The sequence below is a fragment of the Petromyzon marinus genome, chromosome 24 (assembly GCF_048934315.1).
Source record: "Petromyzon marinus isolate PM22_M1 ecotype Great Lakes invasive population chromosome 24, UKy_Petmar_22M1.pri1.0, whole genome shotgun sequence".
Taxonomy (NCBI): domain Eukaryota; kingdom Metazoa; phylum Chordata; class Hyperoartia; order Petromyzontiformes; family Petromyzontidae; genus Petromyzon; species Petromyzon marinus.
Window position 1 is genome coordinate 12650038 of NC_133690.1, and position 21651 is coordinate 12671688.

The window sequence follows — 21651 nt, forward strand, 5'->3', positions numbered from 1 at the left end:
ATATCCATTGCATCCATTCGTGTGCAATTTGTAATGCCGCAGTAACACTTATTTCATATTCTTTGGGTCTTTCGGTAAAGCCACGTAGATTGAAAAATAATAATAAAAATAACTAAATCACGACGTATCTATCGCAACATAAGCAATCGTCTTGCACTCCCGCCATGTCGCGGTGATTTGCGAATGGCGACAGATGTCAACAGCATAGCTACGATACGGCGATTTGGGAAGAGTCCAGGGGTACAACTAGGAAAGAGAGCCACGCGTCCTGGGCGAGGTGCTTGGCTCATTATAGTAGTAAATGACGAGTGAGAATACGCTACTGCAGGTGATCGGGGAGAAGAAATGTTATCCCCATTGGTTCGCACACGATGCGTCCAATTTGAGTTTCGCTTCATCACAACGCGCGTGGTGTGGCGACACCACGTGGTAAAACTGCGGCATGGCACTTAAGACTCACGAACATCGCAATTCGGTCAACTTGCAATTACGTGCAGTGGTAGCCAGGGCCCCATGGGAGTAACGTACAGTCCCCAACCCAGATTGTCCACAATATCTCTCTGAAACTAGATTCGAAGCTTTCGTGACTGCAGGAATTACTCTTTGGCTCTATCGGTAAAGTCACGTAGAATACGACGTTTCGATTGCAACACAAGCAACCATCATCAGGTACAAATGAATGAGAGAGAAAAACAGTAAACTTGGAAATATAATGCAATACAACACAGAGAGTCTGCCAACACAACAGTCAACACCCCACCTGGTTGATTAACGTTCTTCCAAAGATTACTAAATTTGAAAGAGAGAGACAAAACATAGACACGGAGACGCACAGACAGACACACAGGCAGAGCGAGACTCGCACACATCGGCACACAGAGAGACGTCTCTGTGTCGAGGCCTTAAATAGAGAGAGACGGGGGGTTGGGGCAGAGGGGGAGTTGTGTGGAATTACTGCCCATAGCGGCCGGAGGAGAGAATGGACTTATGAACAAGCACAGAACAAGCACGGTACAAAGCAAATTGAGCACAATTAGGAAGTATAATGCAATGCAACACAGAGAGTCGGTGAGCACACAGTAAACGCTTAGCCTGGTTTATCACGTGACTTTACCGAAAGAACAAAATGAGTAATATCTCTCTGGGCTGTCTACGGATAAGAGCCATTGCCCAAAACGTGACCTCCGATTAGCACGGTTGGCTACGTACGGTGCGAAAGAAGTTCAACATACATTAATTATAGCTTTTCATTCTCAGGCGGTATTACTGTCACGTGTTGAATGTTGTGTTAATCGTGCTTGTGCACCAATTTCAACGCGGGAGCACCAACAAATAATCGTCAGAGGAAGTGTATTTACAAGTCCAGTGTGGGAACCACGCAGGTCAATTCAGTAGCTTAACGAGTGTGGTGGCAGGGGGTGCATCGGACCCCCGTGGTGGCCAAAGCTACGAGTTGGGTCCCCCTTGACAACCACCAAGAGATATGTTTTAAACAACAGTGTAAAAGAACAAGACGCTTTATAGTTTAAATAAAAAAAAAGTTTATAGTTTATCCGTCAAATAGAGCTTCATAGCTCATCGGATTTCTCCAGGATAAATAAACATTCTGATCAATACGTATTTAACCGAATGTTAATCTAATCGTAGCTGTTTGATTCCGTACATCGCAACATTCTGTTCACTTCTTGTAAAAGCGATAACCTTTTCTTGATCAATCATTAAATTGCAGTGTCCATTTCAATTCTAGATTTGAAGCTTTCGTGACTGCAAGGATCCATACTCTTTGGTTCTATTCGGTAAAGTCACGTAGGTAAAAATTTTAAACAAAAATCACGACGTTTCGGCCACAACACAAGCTTAAAGGGAGGCGACCAGCAGCTTGGCTTTCTTCACTCCAACGCTGTCCGCTGGACAGGTTGGTCCCTTCACCTGATGAAGGCCGCTTGTGTTGTGGCCGAAACGTCGTGATTTTTGTTGTTTTAATTTTTTACCTACGTGACTTTACCGAATAGAACCAAAGAGCATAGTGTCCATTTCAGTCTATAAATTGTGGATGATCATTCAATTCAGAATTCCATTCAAGAACATTTTTTGATCTCGTTTGTCTCTGCCTCGTGAGTCACGTTTCCCCGGGCTTCTAGTGCTCGACCACATTCTGGTTCGCTCAATCAGCCCGAATGAAACATTTGCACCGCGTTTGCATGCCGCGACAATGATCGAACCCTTTAACACTCGCAATCAATTCGAAGCACGTTCTCTGAATCCCCATGAAGTAGATTTTTTTTTAAAAAAGAGTAAGTTCATCATAGATTTTCAAAAGGACAACAGCGTGAACGGGACTCGGTACCACTTAATGTGGCCAAACTTCAATCGCGGCGATTTAGGGGCCGTCCATAAATGACGTCACGCACCTGGGGTGGGGGTCAGACATTTGTTACGATGTGTGACGAGGGGGGGGGTGAGAAATGTGACGTCACATCCAAATGAGCAACTTTCAACAAATATAGACAACACGTTCTACTTAATTAAATACACTTTTAATACATGTTTTCTCCTACATCAGAGTGCAGCGGCACATTAAATATAATACGCGCTACAACGACAATAGCTTAAAGCGATTTGAAGCATGTTTTATATAATTTTTTTTGGGGGGGGAGGGGCAGCTTTGTGACGTCATATTTGAGGGGGGTCTGACTTTTTGTGACGTCGTGTGACGAAAGTGGGGGGGTCAAAAATCGACCAAAATCGCGTGACGTCATTTATGGACGGCCCCTTTATATCCAAAGCTCGTGAGAAGTGAATTACAGCTACAATATCTGACAAAACGCCCACTCATTTCAAACGATTTTTATCATCGCATAATCCACTGCTGTTGACCACATACTAGAAATTATAAACACAAAGTTTTGCCACTTCAGCTGAATAACAAATACTAGACATTTCTTTCTTTTTTTCTATGAAACCGCAGAGCAATGAAACTCACAGCCACCGGGGTCACGGGGTCACCATGCAGCGTGCTGCCAGCAAATCGGGACCCTTTGCTTGTTTGTACTTTGCGCTCAAAGCAGTTTAAAAAAAAACACGATTTCCTTCTCTCTCGAGTTACGCAACCTCGCGAGAATTTAACCAACATCGCAAGCCGCACGCCACCGCTACTGTACGGCCGCCTGCGGACAAAACGCCTCCGCGCGCGCGCCCTCGATACGCGTCCGTTCGACGTTTCGCGCGCCCTTCTCTTTTCGGGCGAGTCTCTTTGCCGTCGCGTGCGCGAACCATGGAGAAGCGTGCTGAGATGAGCGCCGAGAGAGGCCGCTCCGTTGTCCGGACTGTGCACCTCACGACGGCCATCTACGCGTGCTGCTTCTGGATACAGCTCGGCGTTTTGCCCGTGAGTGAGCGCGATCCGTGGTCCGGCGGGCGTTCATTGCATGTCCCGCGCGCTTGGGCCACTGACCGGACCCCGTGGTGGCTTTTCGTGTGGGGGGGGTGGGGGGCCCTGGGGGGGGGGGGGGCCTGACTTGCGACCACCGTGACAATGCACGCGACTTGTGAAACCCCAGCGGGCCCCTCCCCCCCCACCCCCACCGACACTTGATGTCTCAAAGAAAAGTTAATTGTCGAACGCTCATCTTCTAACACCGTCGATTGCCCGGCGTGGTGACACGTGTGTTGCGTTACCGCATACGGCGTTGGGCTCTTGCATTCTAGTCATTGTCTCTGTGGGTAGTCAAGCGGTGCTTTAGTGGGTGGCTCTTGACAGCAGCTGTCTGTCTGCACAGGAAATCACCACAGTCTGAGTTCACGTTGCCGGGTCGGCGATGTGTGTGTGTGTGATGGGTGACATTGCAATTTAAAAAAAAAAAATTCAGCGCTCCGAACCCGGCAACCGATTGCCAACCGCGGCTAACGTCAGTGGCGAGTGATATTTGAAGCAGGCTCTAACCGACCAACACTGACCAGCGTGGTGAAGTATGGTCAAACAACCCCCATGACCGACGCGCCTTTGCGGAGGCATCGATAACCTGGAGAGATGGATGTTAATCACGGCACACGCGTGATTGTTTTTGTGTGTGTTTAGTTTTGTGGTCCTCTGATGAGCACCGTTGGCTACGTAGGGTGCGAAAGAAGTTCAACAGACAGTGCATACACACACGTTCACCATGTTAAAGTGTCAGGCCGTTGGTTAGTAAACTACTGTTGCAAGGCAGACCTCGAAATGCACGAGACCAAGATTCCCCGTGGATCCTTAACAGACTGTAGGGGGCAAGTGCTGTTAGCGAGCACCTATGAGGAGGTGGGTGGCCAGCAACCACGCCCGGCCGCCTTTGTCTCCCCAGTGGCGATGTTTACACACCGCACCACGTACTGACTTGAGGCTGAGTCGACCTAGGAGTGGCCCAGGACCAGTTCAGATAATCGTCACCGGTGTTGGCCGTGAGCGGGAATCAAACTCGGGTCGCCCCATAAAATAACCACACGCACAGCATCTCCGTTTACGAAAGTGATTCTAGTTACATAATACGGAGACTATGATCCAATGAATGGTATAACGCAGTGCTGCGTCGTGACACGTTTTCATTGATAATCGCTATCCATCATTGAGCCTTAAGGGATTTAGCAGCAATCACCTGCTTAGGCTGAGACGTTTGTTGTTTTGATTAATAATACTGTGCAGTGCACAAGACCTATATTTGCCACCAACCCTCTTAAATCTATGGGTTTATAGTTCTGTAATCAATAATGATTGTACTCGTATATCACGAATGAGAAAGCCAGTGCTTTCTGCAGTATAAAAGTGTTTTTTGACACATTAATACTGGTGCTGCTGTATGTGTATATATTTTTAATGAATGTAATGTATTACGAATTGTTGAAAAACACATGCCGATGAAAAATAACAAGAGGTTTTACCCTTTCTGGCAAATAAAAAAGGTCTTAAAATGTTCAAACACCAAATAGATTCCTTTTACAAGGCGTTAAATTTGAATTAACCACACGTATCTTCTTTGGTTCTTTCGGTAAAGTCACGTAGAATGAGAATAAATTTAACCACACGTACTTGTGGCAAGAAATGCAAACAAAAACATGCTCTGATAATATATGCAACGTCTATGAAACTGATTGGCCTTCACTAGAGACAGCCTTCTCGATGGCCTTGTCTCACCAGCGTTAGAGCAGAGAACGCCAATAGGCAAACAGCACAAAGACAATGCAGGTATCAGAAAACTTAAAGCTCGAATCGACCAGTTATATATAACAGACGTGCCATGTGACATTCCAGGAAATGGCTCTGTCCGTTAATAAATCAACAATTACCCTTCATTTTCCCGCACCTCCGATTAGCGCGGTTGGCTACGTACGGTGCGAAAGAAGTTCAACATGCTTACGTACAACATTGTTAATGCGGCAAACAGACCGATCATAGACTGGCACGTGACAGCGTGGACACGTGCCCGGTGGGGCCGTAGCAGGGGCGCAGGGCTGCTCCGTCGAAGCACCCTGCAGTGGCCTTCACGGCCGCCTGGCTTCACGTGGAGTGGCCCCCCTGCTAGGCCCACACGACGGATATCGCCCTGCTCTGCCCACCCTTTGGCTGAAGGTCACCCGCTAGGTTGCCTGGTTGAGAAAATCTACGGGGGTTGAATGTATGTCGAACTTCTTTCGCATCGTACGTAGCCAACCGTGCTAAATCGGAGGTGCGGCGGCGGGGGGGGGACACACATTAAACTAAACACAAAAAGCAGTTCTAAAGACATTCGTTTTTACAATTTTAGAAGTGTCGAGGAGAGGTCTGATGCCAGGGCGATCGAGCTGGGCATACGGCCATGCGTGCTGGGGGTGCTTAGTGGAAGAAGTGTAAATTGCCCTGGGTGCGAACATGGCATCCCAAATCCACATTCCCCATCGCCAGCCAACAGCTACCATCAAAATCTGCACCATCGCAGTTTATTTTCACCTGAAATGTCATTCAGTGTCTCAGCCCCGTATTCCCTCTGGGGATCGATAAAATCAGCACCACTTTATGCAGCGGTTGTCCTGTGGGGAGAGAGATAGAGAGACTCGACTCCCACCGTAGCAATGAGGAATTTCCACCACTGACTTCAAGGCTGTATACAGGAGATGAATACTGCCTCAATGCTCAGTTGAGCAGGAAATCACTTTGTTTATGTCTCGTCTATACGTTTCCTAACACAGCCGACACCTGACACCACATCTGTACAAGCCACACCAGATGCGGATAGCTGATACACGAATGTAAAATGTAAAACTGACCAGTGTCAGACTGTGGTCATCCAGAACAGACCGTACAACGTATGCGATGCCCGATCCACAAATGCGAAGGAGACGTCACAGCGATACAACTCCGCTGCTCCTGACGCGGCTGTCTGTCTTGGCCACCTGAACGTGAAATCGCAGACGTTGCTTTACATTTACATCAGCAGTCATACGACAAAAAGAAGCAGACATTTATCACCCTGTCTACATTCACCATCACGGCCCAAACTCACAAATCACAGTCTGCATTCACCCCCACCACAGACTCATTTCACCTCCAGCTCTCGCCTTTGCCCCAGGCCCCGTAGCGTCTTAGAGGGGGGGGGGGTGAGATGCTGGAGGAGGATGAGCCCCTACTTGCTGAAGGCTTATCCTCACTAAATTCCTACAGCTTTAAATTTGCTAGACCGTGACTGCATGTCAAGCCGTTATATGCTCTCCCTTCACGCTCCAGTGTCGCCACCACACTTTGCTCTGAGCCTGTCTCGCCGCCGCTGCCGCCGCTGCCGCCACTGCCGCCACTGATGCCACCGCTGCTACCGCCACCGCTGCCGCTTTCTGCTCAGTATCTGTCCAGGAAACTGGACGTGGACGCGGTGCAGTTCGGGACGCTGCAGACCTTCTTCGCGGTGGTGCAGCTGCTGGGAGGCTCCTTCTTTGGGAGGTGAAGCGAGCGATGGGGCAGAGGGGCAGCCGGTCCCACGGGAGAGCTCCTCCTCTTTATCTGCTGGTGATCTGAATCGGAGTCAGAATATTTATTTACGCTGCAGAAGGAATCCGATGAGCTTCGGCGCTCTTTTTAGATGTCCAGTCGGGGCGGGTAACAAACGTTACGACAACGAACAATGCAAAAACACGACAGGGTTGCAATGTATAGGAAAGGTAAACAAATAACTGAAAAATATTCAGATACAACTAAATTATTTGTGATGTGAGGGTGGTGCAGGGCGGGGGACCAACCCCGCGGATCCTATTATCCACGGGGTTATCCACAATTTCATTCTTCTTATCTCTAGGAATAGGACGAATTGGACCATGGATAATTGGAGTTTCTGTGGACCCAGCAACCCCCGTGGATAATAGGGGTTGCACACAAGAGGAGTTCTCCTGTAATTGGCTACCAAGTTGCGGAGACAACGCAATGGGGCATTATTTAATTTGGTTATCCAGTTCGTCAATTAAAATACAAGGTAAGCATGAGGAGTTGTACTTTTCGAGCGCTTAAATAATGCAGAAACTCAAAAGGGCCTTTCATCATATCTCATCCCAACCGTTCCGTTGCTCTGCTCTATTGTAGCCGAGGGAGGTCCCGCGGCAGCTGTCTCTGTGTGGCCCAGGGTGTGTGCAGCCCTGGCTTTAATTCATCCCAACTTGTAACGCACTGCACAGCATTCGCCCACTGCTCTAAGAGACAGAACGACTCAGAGGGGCAAGGCACCTCAAGACAAGCGGGGAGGCAGCCAGGCGGTGAGCCACTAAGTGGCAGTGACGCCACCACGGCTATGTGCACCACCACCATTATCGCCGTTAACACTGCTCTTTTCGAAGAAATATAAATACTAAGCCGACTTGCAGGCAAAGAACATTTCCCAAAATCATCGGCCTGGTCTTGCACAGGGTGTCCATGGAAGTAACATCAGGGCTGCATATCTACCTTTGCACGTATGTATGTTGAACTTCTACGAACTGTGCTAATCGGAGGTGTGCGGGGGGGAAGGACAACAAACTAAACACAAAAATCAGTTCTAAAGGAATGAGTTTGCAAACACGTTGATAAATGTGGAAATGCGTAATGCGAACGTTTTTTTTGTAAGTTTACGTGCTTTTGAAGGGCCTCGCGTTGTCACTTTGTAACGTGCCGCAGGTTCGGGGACGTGTTTGGCGGGCGGGCGGCACTTTCCGTGGCTTACCTCTCTGCGGCGTTCGCTCACTTGCTCCTCGGCCTCTCCAGCAGCGTCCCCTTGCTCTTCATCTCGCGCCTGCCCTCCATGTTCATGCACGGATTTCAAGGTGACGAGCGCACGGCAGAGAAAAAGAAAATCGAAACTAAAAACGAACAAAAACGATACTGCTTTTTATTTTACCAGAGGTTTCTAGCTCTTTTTCAGAGGCGACCTGGCCACAAATGATAGCTCAACCAAGTGGCTCGCCGTGTGGAATTTTATAGCAGCCAAATACTCCAAACGCGTGTTTATAAATGTGGAGGGAAAAACCCGGAGAAAAATACGGACGACCACGGGGAGAGAGAGACACGCAAACTCCAAATATACAACAAGCGTCAGGGTCGCGATCGAACCCGCGACCTCCTGTACATCAGGTGAGGTAGTTAACACCCCGTCTCCGTGGTCCCCGTTTGGGACTGTGACATGTCCCAGTGGTGGCATTTCAACGAATGTTGCGAAGGTCCGTGGCTCAAACCCGATGGAGGTAACATCTCGAGGGAGATAACATCCCGCCAGAGGCTGGGTGGTGGCACGAACCGGGCAAGCCAGAGCAGCTGTGATGGCCTGGGGGGCCCGTTATACCTCGGGTGGCCACCCGTCCTGATTCTCCCAGGAGTATCTTTCTTTTTATCAAGGTAGCTGTCCTATTTTAAATCTCTAAGTCTTCCCAGGGCATTAGGAGTTCCGATTATTTTGTCAGTGGTGAAATAATAAACCACAGAAGACAATGCAGGTAATTATCGTTCTCCCCTGTTCTGGTATTGTGAGATATATTTCTTCCCGTGATTTTAGATTGAAGACGCATTTCTTTGGAACTGCTGTTTGTGTTTCGTTTGTTATTCGTCTGCACGTGGGCAGTGCCATCTCCTAACCACCTCGCAAACTACAGCGAGTTTGGGAGTTTTACAATCTGTGTTATTCACCAACCCTTTCCACAAATGTTCCGGGAGCATCGGCACGCACCACCAAAAACAGCAACGGATGACGAATGCATGCAATGAGCTGGCAGAGCCATTTGATTAATTGAAGTGTTTTAATTCCTGCTTATTTTTTTCCTTTGTATTCGCGTTTTACGTGTTAATATTTAAATGCTTTGTTGCAACGTATGGCAAGGCAAGTGGCTTAAACGCCGGGTGTCCTGTCTTTTGTCATGAATTTGAATACGGATGGAGACCCCTTAACAAATTTGCTTCAGTGGTACACGGAGCAGATGTTATCCATCCGTTTCATTTCAATATAAACCATTCTCCCCCTGTCATCTGTAACCTCTGTTTCAACCACTTATTGTTTGACAAATGCTGACAACGCGGTCATGCTCTGAGAGTGTTCTGACGCATGGGGGCAGTTTTTTTTTGTTTCTTCTTCCGACTCGACTTCAACATTTAACAATTCCAAGGTCACGCGAGTGAAGAGTATCGTGACCGAGACACGCACATGATGTGTTGACGTTCACGGGGAAATCGTAGGACATTTTTCAGTTTCTCAAAACCAAAATTATTTTTTTTTTTAAAGGACAGCCTTGGTAAAGCAAACATACTATTAATGCACTTTATTAACCACAACAAATGTGTATTCTTTATATACATTCTCATACATCAACTTTATGTGTAGACATTCAATGTCATTTGTTGTATAGTGGGTGGAGCAGTGGCGCAGTGGTTAGCACACTGTGTAATGGACCTAGCAAACTGAGTTGGATTGATGGCCATGGCTAACTTCACTGCTGAGTGATGTCTGAACTGGTCCTGGGCCTCCCCTCGTCTCTTCAGCAGTGGATTGACAAAGGGCTCAAGTAGACTTTCATAAAGTGGAGTAATTGTTAGCAACGTAGCTGACTCGGAGCATAATATCTACTCTAAATATGAATAGTGTACAATCTTTGGCCATGCTGTATCATTCATGGGGATTGTTTAAGCATACTTTCACCATGCCGGTCAGCACTTGTTTTCTCGTTCATGTTTTTGTTTGTTGCGGTTGCACCCGATTCAAGAGCCGAATGGCTCACAGGGCTATACCAAATAAATTAAATGAAACTGAAACTTGCTGGTCAAGTGAAGGCTCAGGGACCGGTTCAGATATCACTCACCACTGATGTGACCTTGTAACCTTGTGACCAGGAATCAAACTCGGGTAGCCAGGCCTAAAGGGAAAATTTAAAACTCCTGCACACACACTACTCACTGTAAATGTAAACACCACTATTGATTTCCACGTAGGTTTTTATTAACAATATATCCAAATCCAAAACTCGATACAAGCAGGCATTGGAATTTTCTCTTAACTTTATTACAGCTGCCTTACATTACTAAGCGTGTACAAGTTTCATGAGAGAAAACGACTCTTGCTGGAATCTCACCGTGTTAAGCAGAGGACATTGAAATTAACTATATTGCACTGATCACACTGCTCAAGGATGCTTCCAGCCTTCGCTGAGGTCATGATATACAGTAAATGTTGCATGTCGATCCGTGGAACACGCGGGAATGAATGCTCTGATTCACAGACAAGGCCCTGTCGATGGGCCGGTGAAAACGCACAGCTGAAGCACATTCACCGCGTGTTGAGGTTTGTGGTTCAAACCCCATGGCTGCCCTGGCTGGAACCGCGAGTTTCTATCATCCAAAATATTCGCATCGTCTGCTTCAAAGCGGACATCAATGATCCCCCTGACTTAGTTCTAAAAGGGTAGGCCATCTGTCCAGGCGTCACGTTCCAAATTTGCCAATTGGTGGAAAATTATCCGCAAATTTACTCAATTGTCAATTGGGAGAACACACAGTGATCATCGCCCCCCCCCCCCCCCCCCCCGCTGTGAAACTACTGTAGACCGCGGCTGTGTGACACAGCGCGGCGCCTACCCTTCACGATCGCCTCGCGCTTCCAGAAGCTTGCGCCAATGCCACCTCTGCAATTTTTGGACTCGATCGCAGGGGCGCAGATGGTGGTCACTGACCTCTCGGACAAGTCCCAGCGCGCCGACGCCTTGGGAAAGATCGGGGTGCTGTACGGCGTGGGCATGATCTCCGGATCCATGCTGGGGGGTCTGCTCACCAGTCACTACAGGTGCGAAGGCGACGCACGCGTTCGTGCCGTGTCAGCGACACGTGCGTTCGTGCCGAGGGGCGCGCGTGGCCCTCAGCGGCGAGTGCCGCGCGCGTCCGGACACCGCCAACATGTTTGGATGTGGTCTCGAGACATCCACGTGAATTCATTGCGTCGGGCATGTATCCATTCGTTTTCGTTCACTCATTCATTTCATGCATTAATCAATCCGTCCATGCATTTCATCAATTGACGAAGACGCGAATAAATTAGTTCACTCATGCATTAGTTGATTGATCCCTGCATACATTTGTGCATTCTACCATGCACTCGTGGGCGCATTAATTAATTCATTAATTTATCCAATTTTGCGAGCCATTCATGCATTAGTTAATGCAATGTCTATGGAATGCGTGCAGCCTGCATATGCAAATTATATGAACATCCACCGCACTCCCATAACAGTGAAGGGAAATCCATGATGGTGTGTGTGTACTGGTAATGAGGAGCGGTCGTGTAGAGGTTAGCACAGCGACTGGTACTGGGCCTCCCCTAGGTGAACTCGGCCTCAAATGAGTACCTGGTGCGGTGTGTAAACATTGCCACGAGGGAGACAAAGGTGGGCGGGCGGTGGTGCTGGTCACCCACCCCCTCGTGTGCCGTGCCGGCCTTCATAGGCGCTACTCGCTAACAGCACTTGCCCCAATAGTCTGTTAAGGCTACACGGGGGGTCTTTGTCTTTTACCTTGCATCAGTAATCTAACCAATGACCACCGGTGAACTATGCTCGAGTCCCGACAATGCCACCCACTTCCAAAGCAAGTCTTTTTTGCGTGTCTGTTTGTATTTGGCGACGTCGCGACATTCCAATTTGCTTCACGGACATCGCAAGTTTTATTATACATATATCGGAGTAACTGTCCCGGGGCTGTGTCTCATCTTAGCGCTTACGCGACCCGAACGCTGCCCCTTCGAGTCACGGTGATGTATACTGGAAGGCCCCTTGGCCCTAATTGGAATACAATTCATGGCCGCGGAATATCGAGCCACTCCCCACGTGGAATTAGCAAACTGCATTGCCTCAGATTCGTATACTGTATAATCCCTCCCCAGTAAACATGCCAACGACATGCCAAAAAAAGGTCCCCAAAAAAGGTATCCCATGATACAGCTTCCCACCCCCGAGCTATAAATGCCTCTGACACTTGAGGCATTGTCTTTGTGCTGTTCACCTTTTGGCGTTCTCAGGTCTGACACTGGCGGTGAGTCTAGGCCATAAAGAAGCCTGCTACTTCTGGTGCAGACCAATCAGTTTCAAAGACGATGTATCAGTTTGTGTGCACGCTCACCACAAGTACCGTGTGTGATTAATGCAGACTTGATTCATCGCAAAAAGGTATCGACTTGGTGTTTGAACATCTTACACTTAGTTTTTTTATTGCCAGAAAGGGTAAAAACCTATCCTTATTGTTCATACTGGTAGGAACCTCCTGGTTACACCAGCCCACAGGGGATTATTGTGTCCGTCCGTCCGTCGTGCATCCAAAAATGGGAGGGGTGGGGCTGGGTGGAGAGGGGAGGGTGGGGAGGGGCTGGGTGGGGAGGGTGGGGAGGGGAGGGGCTGGGTGGGGAGGGTGGGGCTGGGTGGGGAGGGGCTGGGTGAGGAGGGTGGGGAGGGGCTGGGTGGGGAGGGGTGGGGCTGGGTGGGGAGGGGCTGGTCACACCGTGGTGCCCTTATAAAACTCAACGTTTAACCTACTCACGCCGGCTTGTGCCCGCCCTCACAGTCGGGCATATTTTCGGAATACACCACGTGGTGCCGCCGTTGACCCTGGCCATTGACCGAGCAACCCAACGTTCCTACCAGCTCCCTCCGCAGGAGAATGTGTTTATGTGCCAACCAACGTTGGCCACGTGGTTGGAACTGGTAGCCCAACGTTTGATCAGCGTTCGACGCTTGCTGGGTTCCTGGTGTTCCTGGAGTGGTCCAACTGCTGTGTCGAGGAGAACCGAGGTTTCATACGTCATTACTATAACCAACACGGAGGTGTTGAATCTAGAAGTTGAATACAAATCTACAGCAAGGTACAGACCAAGATTCCCCCCACCCCTCTCCATAGCCTTAACGGATTGTGGGGGCAAGTGCTGCTAGCGAGCAAGGCATTCAGTCTATTCACCAGCCCCCTGCGGCAACTTTTAATGTGGGCGGTAAATTTGCCCCGATATGACGACACAACGGTATATGTTACGATTTAAGATCCACGATCATCGATATCGTCCGTTTTGCGAACATATCGTTCTATCGGGAATATAATATTGATCATTAGTTCTCACTTAAATATAGTTTTTGCATCGTAAAATACTTGTGAAATAATAAAAGCACAATCGTCAAAGTGGTTATGCCATTTAAATAGCTATTATCCCATTATACAGCTGCCTCTGCAACATGTTTTCTGGAGCAATTGATGGAACGGTCGGTTCTAAGACGACATGCTGTTCATAATGACTGCATATTATTTCCACTATAACTCACAGCACGATTGCTTATAAGCATTGTTCATTACAAAGTAAGGTTTGTCACGTAAGCAGAACATGCCAATTCGTCCATAATAAAGGTTTTTGGGTTAAATCGCGTTATTTATAAATGTGTCGTAACCCTCCACCACCCGACACGGCCAATCAGCAAAAAAGTGTCACGTTGACAAAAGACATATAGTTCACTACTTTAGCCCACCGGTGTGTTAAAGAGTGAATCCACAACATTTGCAGTTTGAGTACGACGTTTCGCTGGTAATTACATCCAGCATCATCGGGCAATTCGCCAGAATGGTAAAGCCCTCGCTTGCTCCCGGTCTTAAATAGAGCAGCAGGGTGACGTCATCATTTAACTTGTTGACGAGTACAACACACCGGTGTGTTGGAGAGCAAATCCACAACATTTACAATCTCGTTGAAATTACTGGCGAAACGTACTCATTGTAAATGTTGTGGATTTGGTCTCCAACACACCGGCGTGCTGTACTAGTGACGAATTGGTATGTTCTGTTTACGTGACAAACTTTAATAATTTTCCGTGTCGGGTGGTGGCGGGTTTAACGACACATTTATATATTTTACGCGATCTAACCTAAAAAAAACCTCTCATGGATGATATTGGTCGCGAAAGCCTACGTGTTGAACTGTGGAAGGCTTGTGTTGAACAAAGTGCAAGTTGAAGCACTCTTTATCGATCTCTGTTTGTAACTGGGAACACAGAGAAGCATAACAATTCTACGATAACATTGCGAAATGCAATTGCAAAGTTGTGCAACATTTATATCGCAATAATCGTCATATCGTGAAATTTCATCTCGTTACGTGCAGTATTCTGAAACGTCATAACACGGCAATCCCCGAGTATTACCACCAGATGGCAGCACTGCCATTTAATAGATTTTATTTATCTCTGCTTTCACTTTCATTTATATATTTTGTGAATTCAAAATTTTGATCTTGAAAATAGACGTCGAGCCTTCCCCCCTCCCCCCCCCCCCCCAATGGGTTTCATGGAACAGTTCCCCCCAAAAATGCGTAACAACACGTCACGATCATTCCAGAAAGTTGTACATTCTGTTGGACGTTTAAAAAGTACAAAATGTACGGGAGGACAGAGCCAGGTGTAGAGATGGGAGGGTGAAAGCTCTCAAGCAGTGGCTCTTAACCTGGGATGCACGCACCCCTGGGAGTGCGAGATGCCCTTTCTGAGAACCAGGCAGTAAAGGTTAATAACCGCTCACCGTTCTAGAGTCCAGAAGGGAAAGTGGTTGACTCATGCAGCAAACACTGCGCTCGAGATAGAGCACCATGGGGGGAAATTAATTAGGCACCTTCATCGCTAATGAGTTGACGGAGGGTACAAATTATGTTACAGAAGTGGCTGTAAAATAAGATTTACAATTTTTGAGCTTTACTCGAAATGCACAAACACATTTTGATTAGAATTCGGTTGAGTTATTCCTCTAATCCGTAATGGAAACACAGTAACACTGGTAGGACCTAACGATTGCCGTGAATGAATTAACGAATGAATGAAATAATTAACTAATGAATGAAGAGGAAGGGTCGTGTGAATCGCTGGCTTAATAGCCGGCGGGAAGTGGGAGCTGTGTTGCCACGAACGTGGCCCAGGCTGGTTCCCGTCGGCGAAGCCGCTGACCGTCTGCTCCCGTTCCCACGTCTCGAGCTCAGCGCTCGCGGCGTTCCCAGAATCTATCTTTTATCCTGGAGAAATCCGATGAGCTACGAAGCTCTTTTCCACAGATGTCCAGTGGCTCAGCGCTGGGCCATCACAGCACCGCGCGAAGCAGCACCCCTGAACTCTTTTCAACACACGTCGTCAGTCAAGTGGCCACGTACGAACTCATGGTCGGCCAAGTTGGGTTTCAATCGTACGCGAGTTTTGAGACCCCCCCTCCCCCCCGTGCATATCCAAATATGAATGATTATTTTTACTACATTTTTTTAAAGATGTGTGCTATAGTTTGGTCACTGGGATTCTGGGCAAGAGCGGGTTCATGGCAGGTATGCCTTCTCTAGTTTTGGGAACGAATTATGGCGGATGCGCTCGATGGATACGTTAGCGCAGCTTTAGTTGGAGGAGAGTCTCTTTCCATCCATACATTTTCATGTGACATTGAATTGACCCTGGGAACAGAGGGAGACCTTTGCGATATTACAAGACAACTCTGCACAACATCCGAATCAGCATCGTTATTTCTTCCTGGAGGAATCCGATGCACAGATTTCCAGTATCAAGATGATATGGAACGGAAGTTAGTCATGAGAATTGCTGGCATTGATCGCATCGATATTTCCATCATAGGCCAAAAAGCTAAGTCAGGTCAATTGCTTCGAAATACTTGCGAGCGGCCTTTGAAAATGTGGATGGCAATGGAAAAGAAATGTTATTCACGCATGAATAAGGATGGAATTTTTCGAGACATCCATTGAAATGTGTGATTGTGTGTGGATGTGAAGCGCAGACTCTTGTCAGCCGAAGATGAAAGGGGGAATCCTGGCTTTTGAAATGAAATGCTTTTGAAAGTTACCATGAAACCCTAGCATGGCGCACATAACTGACGGACGGAGAACAATTACCACCCAATTAGGAGAGGAGGAATGGCTTCCAGCCACAATTTAATGAGGAAATCTGCAGTTTAGCTCTCCCGAAGTGTTTTCAAGTCGTACTGCGTGCTATTCGGCGCGATGTCCAACGTTTCGCTCCACGTGCTGGGAGCTTCTTTCGGGGGGAGGGGTGGGGGGGGGGAGAGTGTGACACAATCCGAAAACACATCTGAGAGCTTTGGGGTTCATCGGCGAAAACCTACACGGGAGATAAAACCGCAGATCTCCGAGCGCCATCGATAGATCAAGTAAACCACCCCAAAACCATCCGACAAGGCGTCACTGAGGGCAACCGAAGAAGAAGAAGAGGAAGCTCAAGGACGGCTTGTATTCAGAACTCCGCGAATCGCACCGGCCTTAAACCGCAAGCGGCCGATCTGTGAGGGTGAAGACCGGGGCAAGGGCGCAGAGGGAGACCACGAGCAGAGCCGCGAACACGATGCCCCAATCGCCTCGCCGTTAGACAAGTCACGGGCGACGGGTGGACGGATGGTCTCGCGTGGGAAGGTCATGTTTGTGCACGTGTCATTATGGAGCGCTGGTTCGAGCGCACGGCTCGCAATCAGAATGTCGAGAATTTGATTCCCTGGGAGGGGGGTCAAGGAGGTGGATGGGGTGGGGGGGGGTGGGGAGTGGTTCGACTCCGGAATCATATTCATAGTAGGGGTGCAGCCCTGCAATCGCCTGCTCACACCACTGCCGGTGAAGGACCTCCGCTCAAAGCGGGCTACGGAGAGGCCCTCCCTCTACTCTCTCACGCCAGCAAAAGACAGATTTGGAAGTGTTGGGAAGTGGGAAGCATCCACATTTAACCCCACCGCACGCGCGTCGTGCGTTTCGGACCGGCAGACCTCTGGATCGCAAATCCACCGCGCTAACCGTGACACAACGGCAGCATCATTATTCCGATGTTTTTTTCTCGCGTGGGTGAAATGACTCCTGCTTTGTGGCGGGTGAGCCTTCCAAGTGACTCATCCCCGCACATGGGGGGGGGGGATGAGGAAATGCCACCGCTACCTTCGGGATGTAAACGGGATGAGTGCTGCCCACGGTTGTTTGTTGGGAGTTGGAAACCGCATTGACGATATTTTGGTTCATCACTCCCTGAGTGCCCGTGTGTATTTGTGCGTGTGCTACTATAAAAACTAAAAAAGTATGCGCGCGTGTGCGCGCGCGTGTGTGTGTGTGAGAGAGAGTTGCTGTGAGCAGGGCGGCGTTTAGCGCGCTGCGCTAAATTCGGTCGAGCCGAATTTGATTTCTCGCTCACGACCAACGTCGGTGACGGTTAACTGAACTGGTTTGTGGGCAACCCCTAGGTCGACTCAGCCTCAAATGAGTACCTGGTGTGGTGTGAAAACATTTCCACTGGGGAGACGAAGGGGCACCTAGCCCCTCGTGTACCGTGTCGGCTCTGATAGGTGCTCGCTGACAGTACTAGCCCCAACAATCTGTTGGGGTGGAACCTCCTTAGAGTAGCGTTACGTCTCGTGCCTTGTGTCTTATACAGGGTACCTACTATAATCACCCAGGAGTGTCTGTCCTTAACGCTCGTGACGTCACTCCACATAGACCAGCCCCCCTCATTAATATTCACGAGCAGGTGACGTCCTCCACATGGACACCCTCCACCCCTCCTCATTAATAATCATGATCAGGTGACGTCACTCCACATCGAACAGCCCCCCTCAATTAATAATCATGATCAGGTGACGTCACTCCACATCGAAGAGTCCCCCTCATTAACAATCATTATTAGGTGACGTCCTCCATAATAATTAGCGGGTGACGTCACTCCACATGGGGGGGGGGGCGAGGCGCCTCCTCCCCCCTCCTCGGCGTCAACTCACAACCCTCACTACAAAGGCAGAACCCTCACGTCACGTGATCTCCGTCACGCTATTGAGACATCGAAGTAAAAAGGACGTCATGATGAACGAGGGATTATAACCTTTAAATGAAATAAGTCTGTGTCACCGCGCCCTTACAAATTGCACACGAATAGATGCAATGAATATCACGTCGCGGTCTGTGCTTGTCTCTTGCAAGTTTCAGATTTACTGCAATACGCCCGTCCTTGCATGGGTTAAAGGCTAGTGCATAAGAATAACTCGTCCTGCTCAATGATTCGCGTGACGAATAACGAAAAGTTGTAAACAATTACAAACGCATGAGAAGAATGACAACACATGCCGCAATTGCGTAAAGGGAAATAGAACATTCGCCAGAATGTTACTCCTTAAGCCCCACGAGGGCAGTCATCGGATGTGATTCACTGGAAAAATGTTCGTAAAATAACGACTCGAGTGAAGTGTGTAATGTGCGAGGAATTGTTTTTAGTTTTTCTCCATGAGCGTTGCGCCTTTTTTTCTTTTTAAACATCATCTTTAATGTCAACATGAAATCTGCAGTACGCTATTGCATGTCCCATAAGTAATCTTTGGGAAATGATTTTGGCTGGAAGACTGGTGTTTTTTTTTGTTGAAAGTCAAACCCCCTGATGCATGAAACGATATTGGAGTGCTTATGCAAGAGGTAACGGTGCAGTAACCTGAAAAGATAGGACGCTCAAGAGTGCCCCCTCTGTCCAGTAATTTGGCCTACTCTTCTACATCGGTCAGATGTCTTGCACCACGTGGGAGTCCCCACGCTTTACCCCACCGCACTGGACCTGCCAATCGACTAACTGCGCTGTACCCACGCATAATAACTACTGGGTGGACAGAGACGGGGGGGCGGGGGTAGGGGGGATGAGGGGCGAGGGGGTAGATTTAAGAATCTTGCCAATTAGTTGATTTACCTGCCTCGGGAGACTGAACCGGCGACTCCTGCCATCGCGAGTCCAGTTGAAGGCTCTACGGTGGATCGTTGTCTTGTGTTTGACCCATAAAGGCAAGGTTATGTGCCCTTGTGCAAATGAGCGCTGGTAAGCGGCTCACGGGAAAGCATTGGAAATTCCACTTAATCGTGCCCCGAGGATAAGTGTATACATAGAAGACACTGCTGTCGACTTCCCAGCCAAGTAGTCCTTGTTTTATCGACACAGGAAGCGTGATGGGCTGGTTCGATTCCCCAAACAGGATTTTGACCTTTTTCATTTAAAGCTTTCGTGACTGCAGGGATTCATATTCTTGGTTCTTTCGGTAAAGTCACCACGTAGAAGGGAAACAATATTGTTTTACATTTTTATTATTTTATTGTTTCCCTTCTACGTGACTTTACCGAAAGAACCAAAAATGGGATTTTGACCTTAAAACCTTTTCCATTTGGAGTCTCGTGCTCCCTCACAGCGGCCCGTTTCGAAATTTGGCACTGTGTGTATGCTCGTGTGCGTGCGTGTGTGCATCTCATCGAAATCACAGACTTTGGGCTCAATGTGTCTCTTTCCATCCGATTTCTGGCAAGCAAAACATATGCCGATGTCTCCATTGGCAACGAGAGGGCAAGTCGCCAATGGGTGGTCGTGCTGTAGCTCAGTCCGACTCTGTAGCATGAGCAGCAAGCAGCGTTGAGACTCATGACAGGAATTGCTTTGTTTGCTTATTTATTTAGTTACCCAGAAAAAAATGCTCTGTGAGTCTCAGGGCATATTTTTTTTTTGCCGTGTGTTTCTTAGAAAGTTGGCCACATTTGTGACCCACATACACCCTGCCCACGAGGTTGTGGAAAGCCAGGTGTGCACCACACACCTGGCGTGCCTGCGCGCTCACGAACGTGTAAGTGCATGAGACAACCATCGGTGAAATGTGAGCTGGAGATGCCTTTGTGGAGCATAACGACGAGGCCTTGAGGAGCCCGGTGTCGCTAAATGATTTTTTTTTTACGTGCGTCTGCGTTCTTCACTCTCGACCGACGTCTCGGGCGCTGCCGTGGTGTCATGGGTAGCGAACTTGGACTTGCAATCAGCCAGAGGTCACCGGTTTGATCTCCCCGGAGTGGCAGTTGGATTCAGTTGGCATGTCACGTGCTGCGGGGTCAAGCGCGGGTACTTCCGGTTTGATCTCCCCGGAGTGGCAGTTGGATTCAGTTGGCATGTCACGTGCTGCGGGGTCGAGCGCGGGTACTTCCGGTTTGATCTCCCCGGAGTGGCAGTTGGATTCAGTTGGCATGTCACGTGCTGCGGGGTCAAGCGCGGGTACTTCCGGTTTGATCTCCCGGGAGTGACAGTTGGATTCAGTTGGCATGTCACGTGCTGCGGGGTCAAGCGCGGGTACTTCCGGTTTGATCTCCCCGGAGTGGCAGTTGGATTCAGTTGGCATGTCACGTGTGGCGGGGTCAAGCGCGGGTACTTCTGTGTCTTACAAAACGTCTGGGCCAGCGTGGAAGCTCAGTTCAAATGCACTTTGGAATCAGAATATTTATTTATACTGGAGGAATCTGATAGGCTATAAAGCTCTTTTTCACAGATGACCATTAGGGGCAAGGTCAGAACATTACAGGAACAAATAATACAAAAACACGACGGAGGGGTTGTCGAGCGTTCTGTCGAATCGAGGTGCCTTCCTGCAGCAAAGGCGACGGCAAGCAATTGCAGAGCTGCACCTTTGCCGATTGCTATAATCGCAATTTAAAAAAAAAAAACTGCAAAGTGTCTTTGCATGATCCCATGCCTTTTACTATTCTGCCCTTCACTCTAAAAAAAACTTCCGTGACTCTCAAAACACGTTTCAGGAGGCTCCTGCATTGGGATGTGTGGCCAATTCTGTTCACAAAAGTTTGGAGTGTGGGAGGAAACCGGAGGTACCCAGAATTAAACCTGCCATGCATACGAGCAGGTGGTACTCAATTCAACTTTATGTCCCGGCCCATTTTTCTTGGCCACTTCGAGGCCCATGCCTACAACGCCTGGCATCACCAACCCTCAACGTCGGGCGATGGCGAAATCGCCCCACGATGCTGGACGTAATTACCAGCGAAACGCCGTACTACTCAAATTGTCAAATGTTGTGGATTTACTCTCCAACACACCGGTGGGCGGAAGTAGTAACTCATTGACACGTTTTGTTTACGTGACGAAGCTTGCTAATTGGTTGTGTTGGGTGGTGGTGGCTTAACTATACATTCATACTTACCCGATCTAACCCTTAAAAAAAAAAACCCTGTATCATGAATAATATTGGTCGCGAAAGCTCACGTGTCAAAACAAACAACCAACCGTGCTTTAGTTTTCCGAGATGTGACGAGATGAGGCACGTTCGTGGAGATTCAGTCACAGCGTGACTCAACTCAG

The 21651-nt window shown here is 48.4% G+C and overlaps 1 protein-coding gene across 2 annotated transcripts in view; it reads left to right on the top strand.

Moving 5' to 3' along the window:
- The first annotated feature begins 2928 nt into the window (after positions 1-2928).
- Positions 2929-21651, top strand: part of SLC67A1 (solute carrier family 67 member 1) — a 143943-nt gene continuing 125220 nt past the window's right edge. Inside the window, exons 1-4 of one of the 2 annotated variants that reach the window (XM_032959956.2) lie at positions 2929-3388; positions 6843-6940; positions 8141-8286; positions 11150-11282. In XM_032959956.2, coding sequence (XP_032815847.1) covers positions 3275-3388; positions 6843-6940; positions 8141-8286; positions 11150-11282 — 491 coding nt within the window. In that variant the 5' untranslated portion in view covers positions 2929-3274. The remainder of the gene's footprint in view (positions 3389-6842; positions 6941-8140; positions 8287-11149; positions 11283-21651) is intronic. The other variant, XM_032959955.2, reaches the window with a different exon arrangement.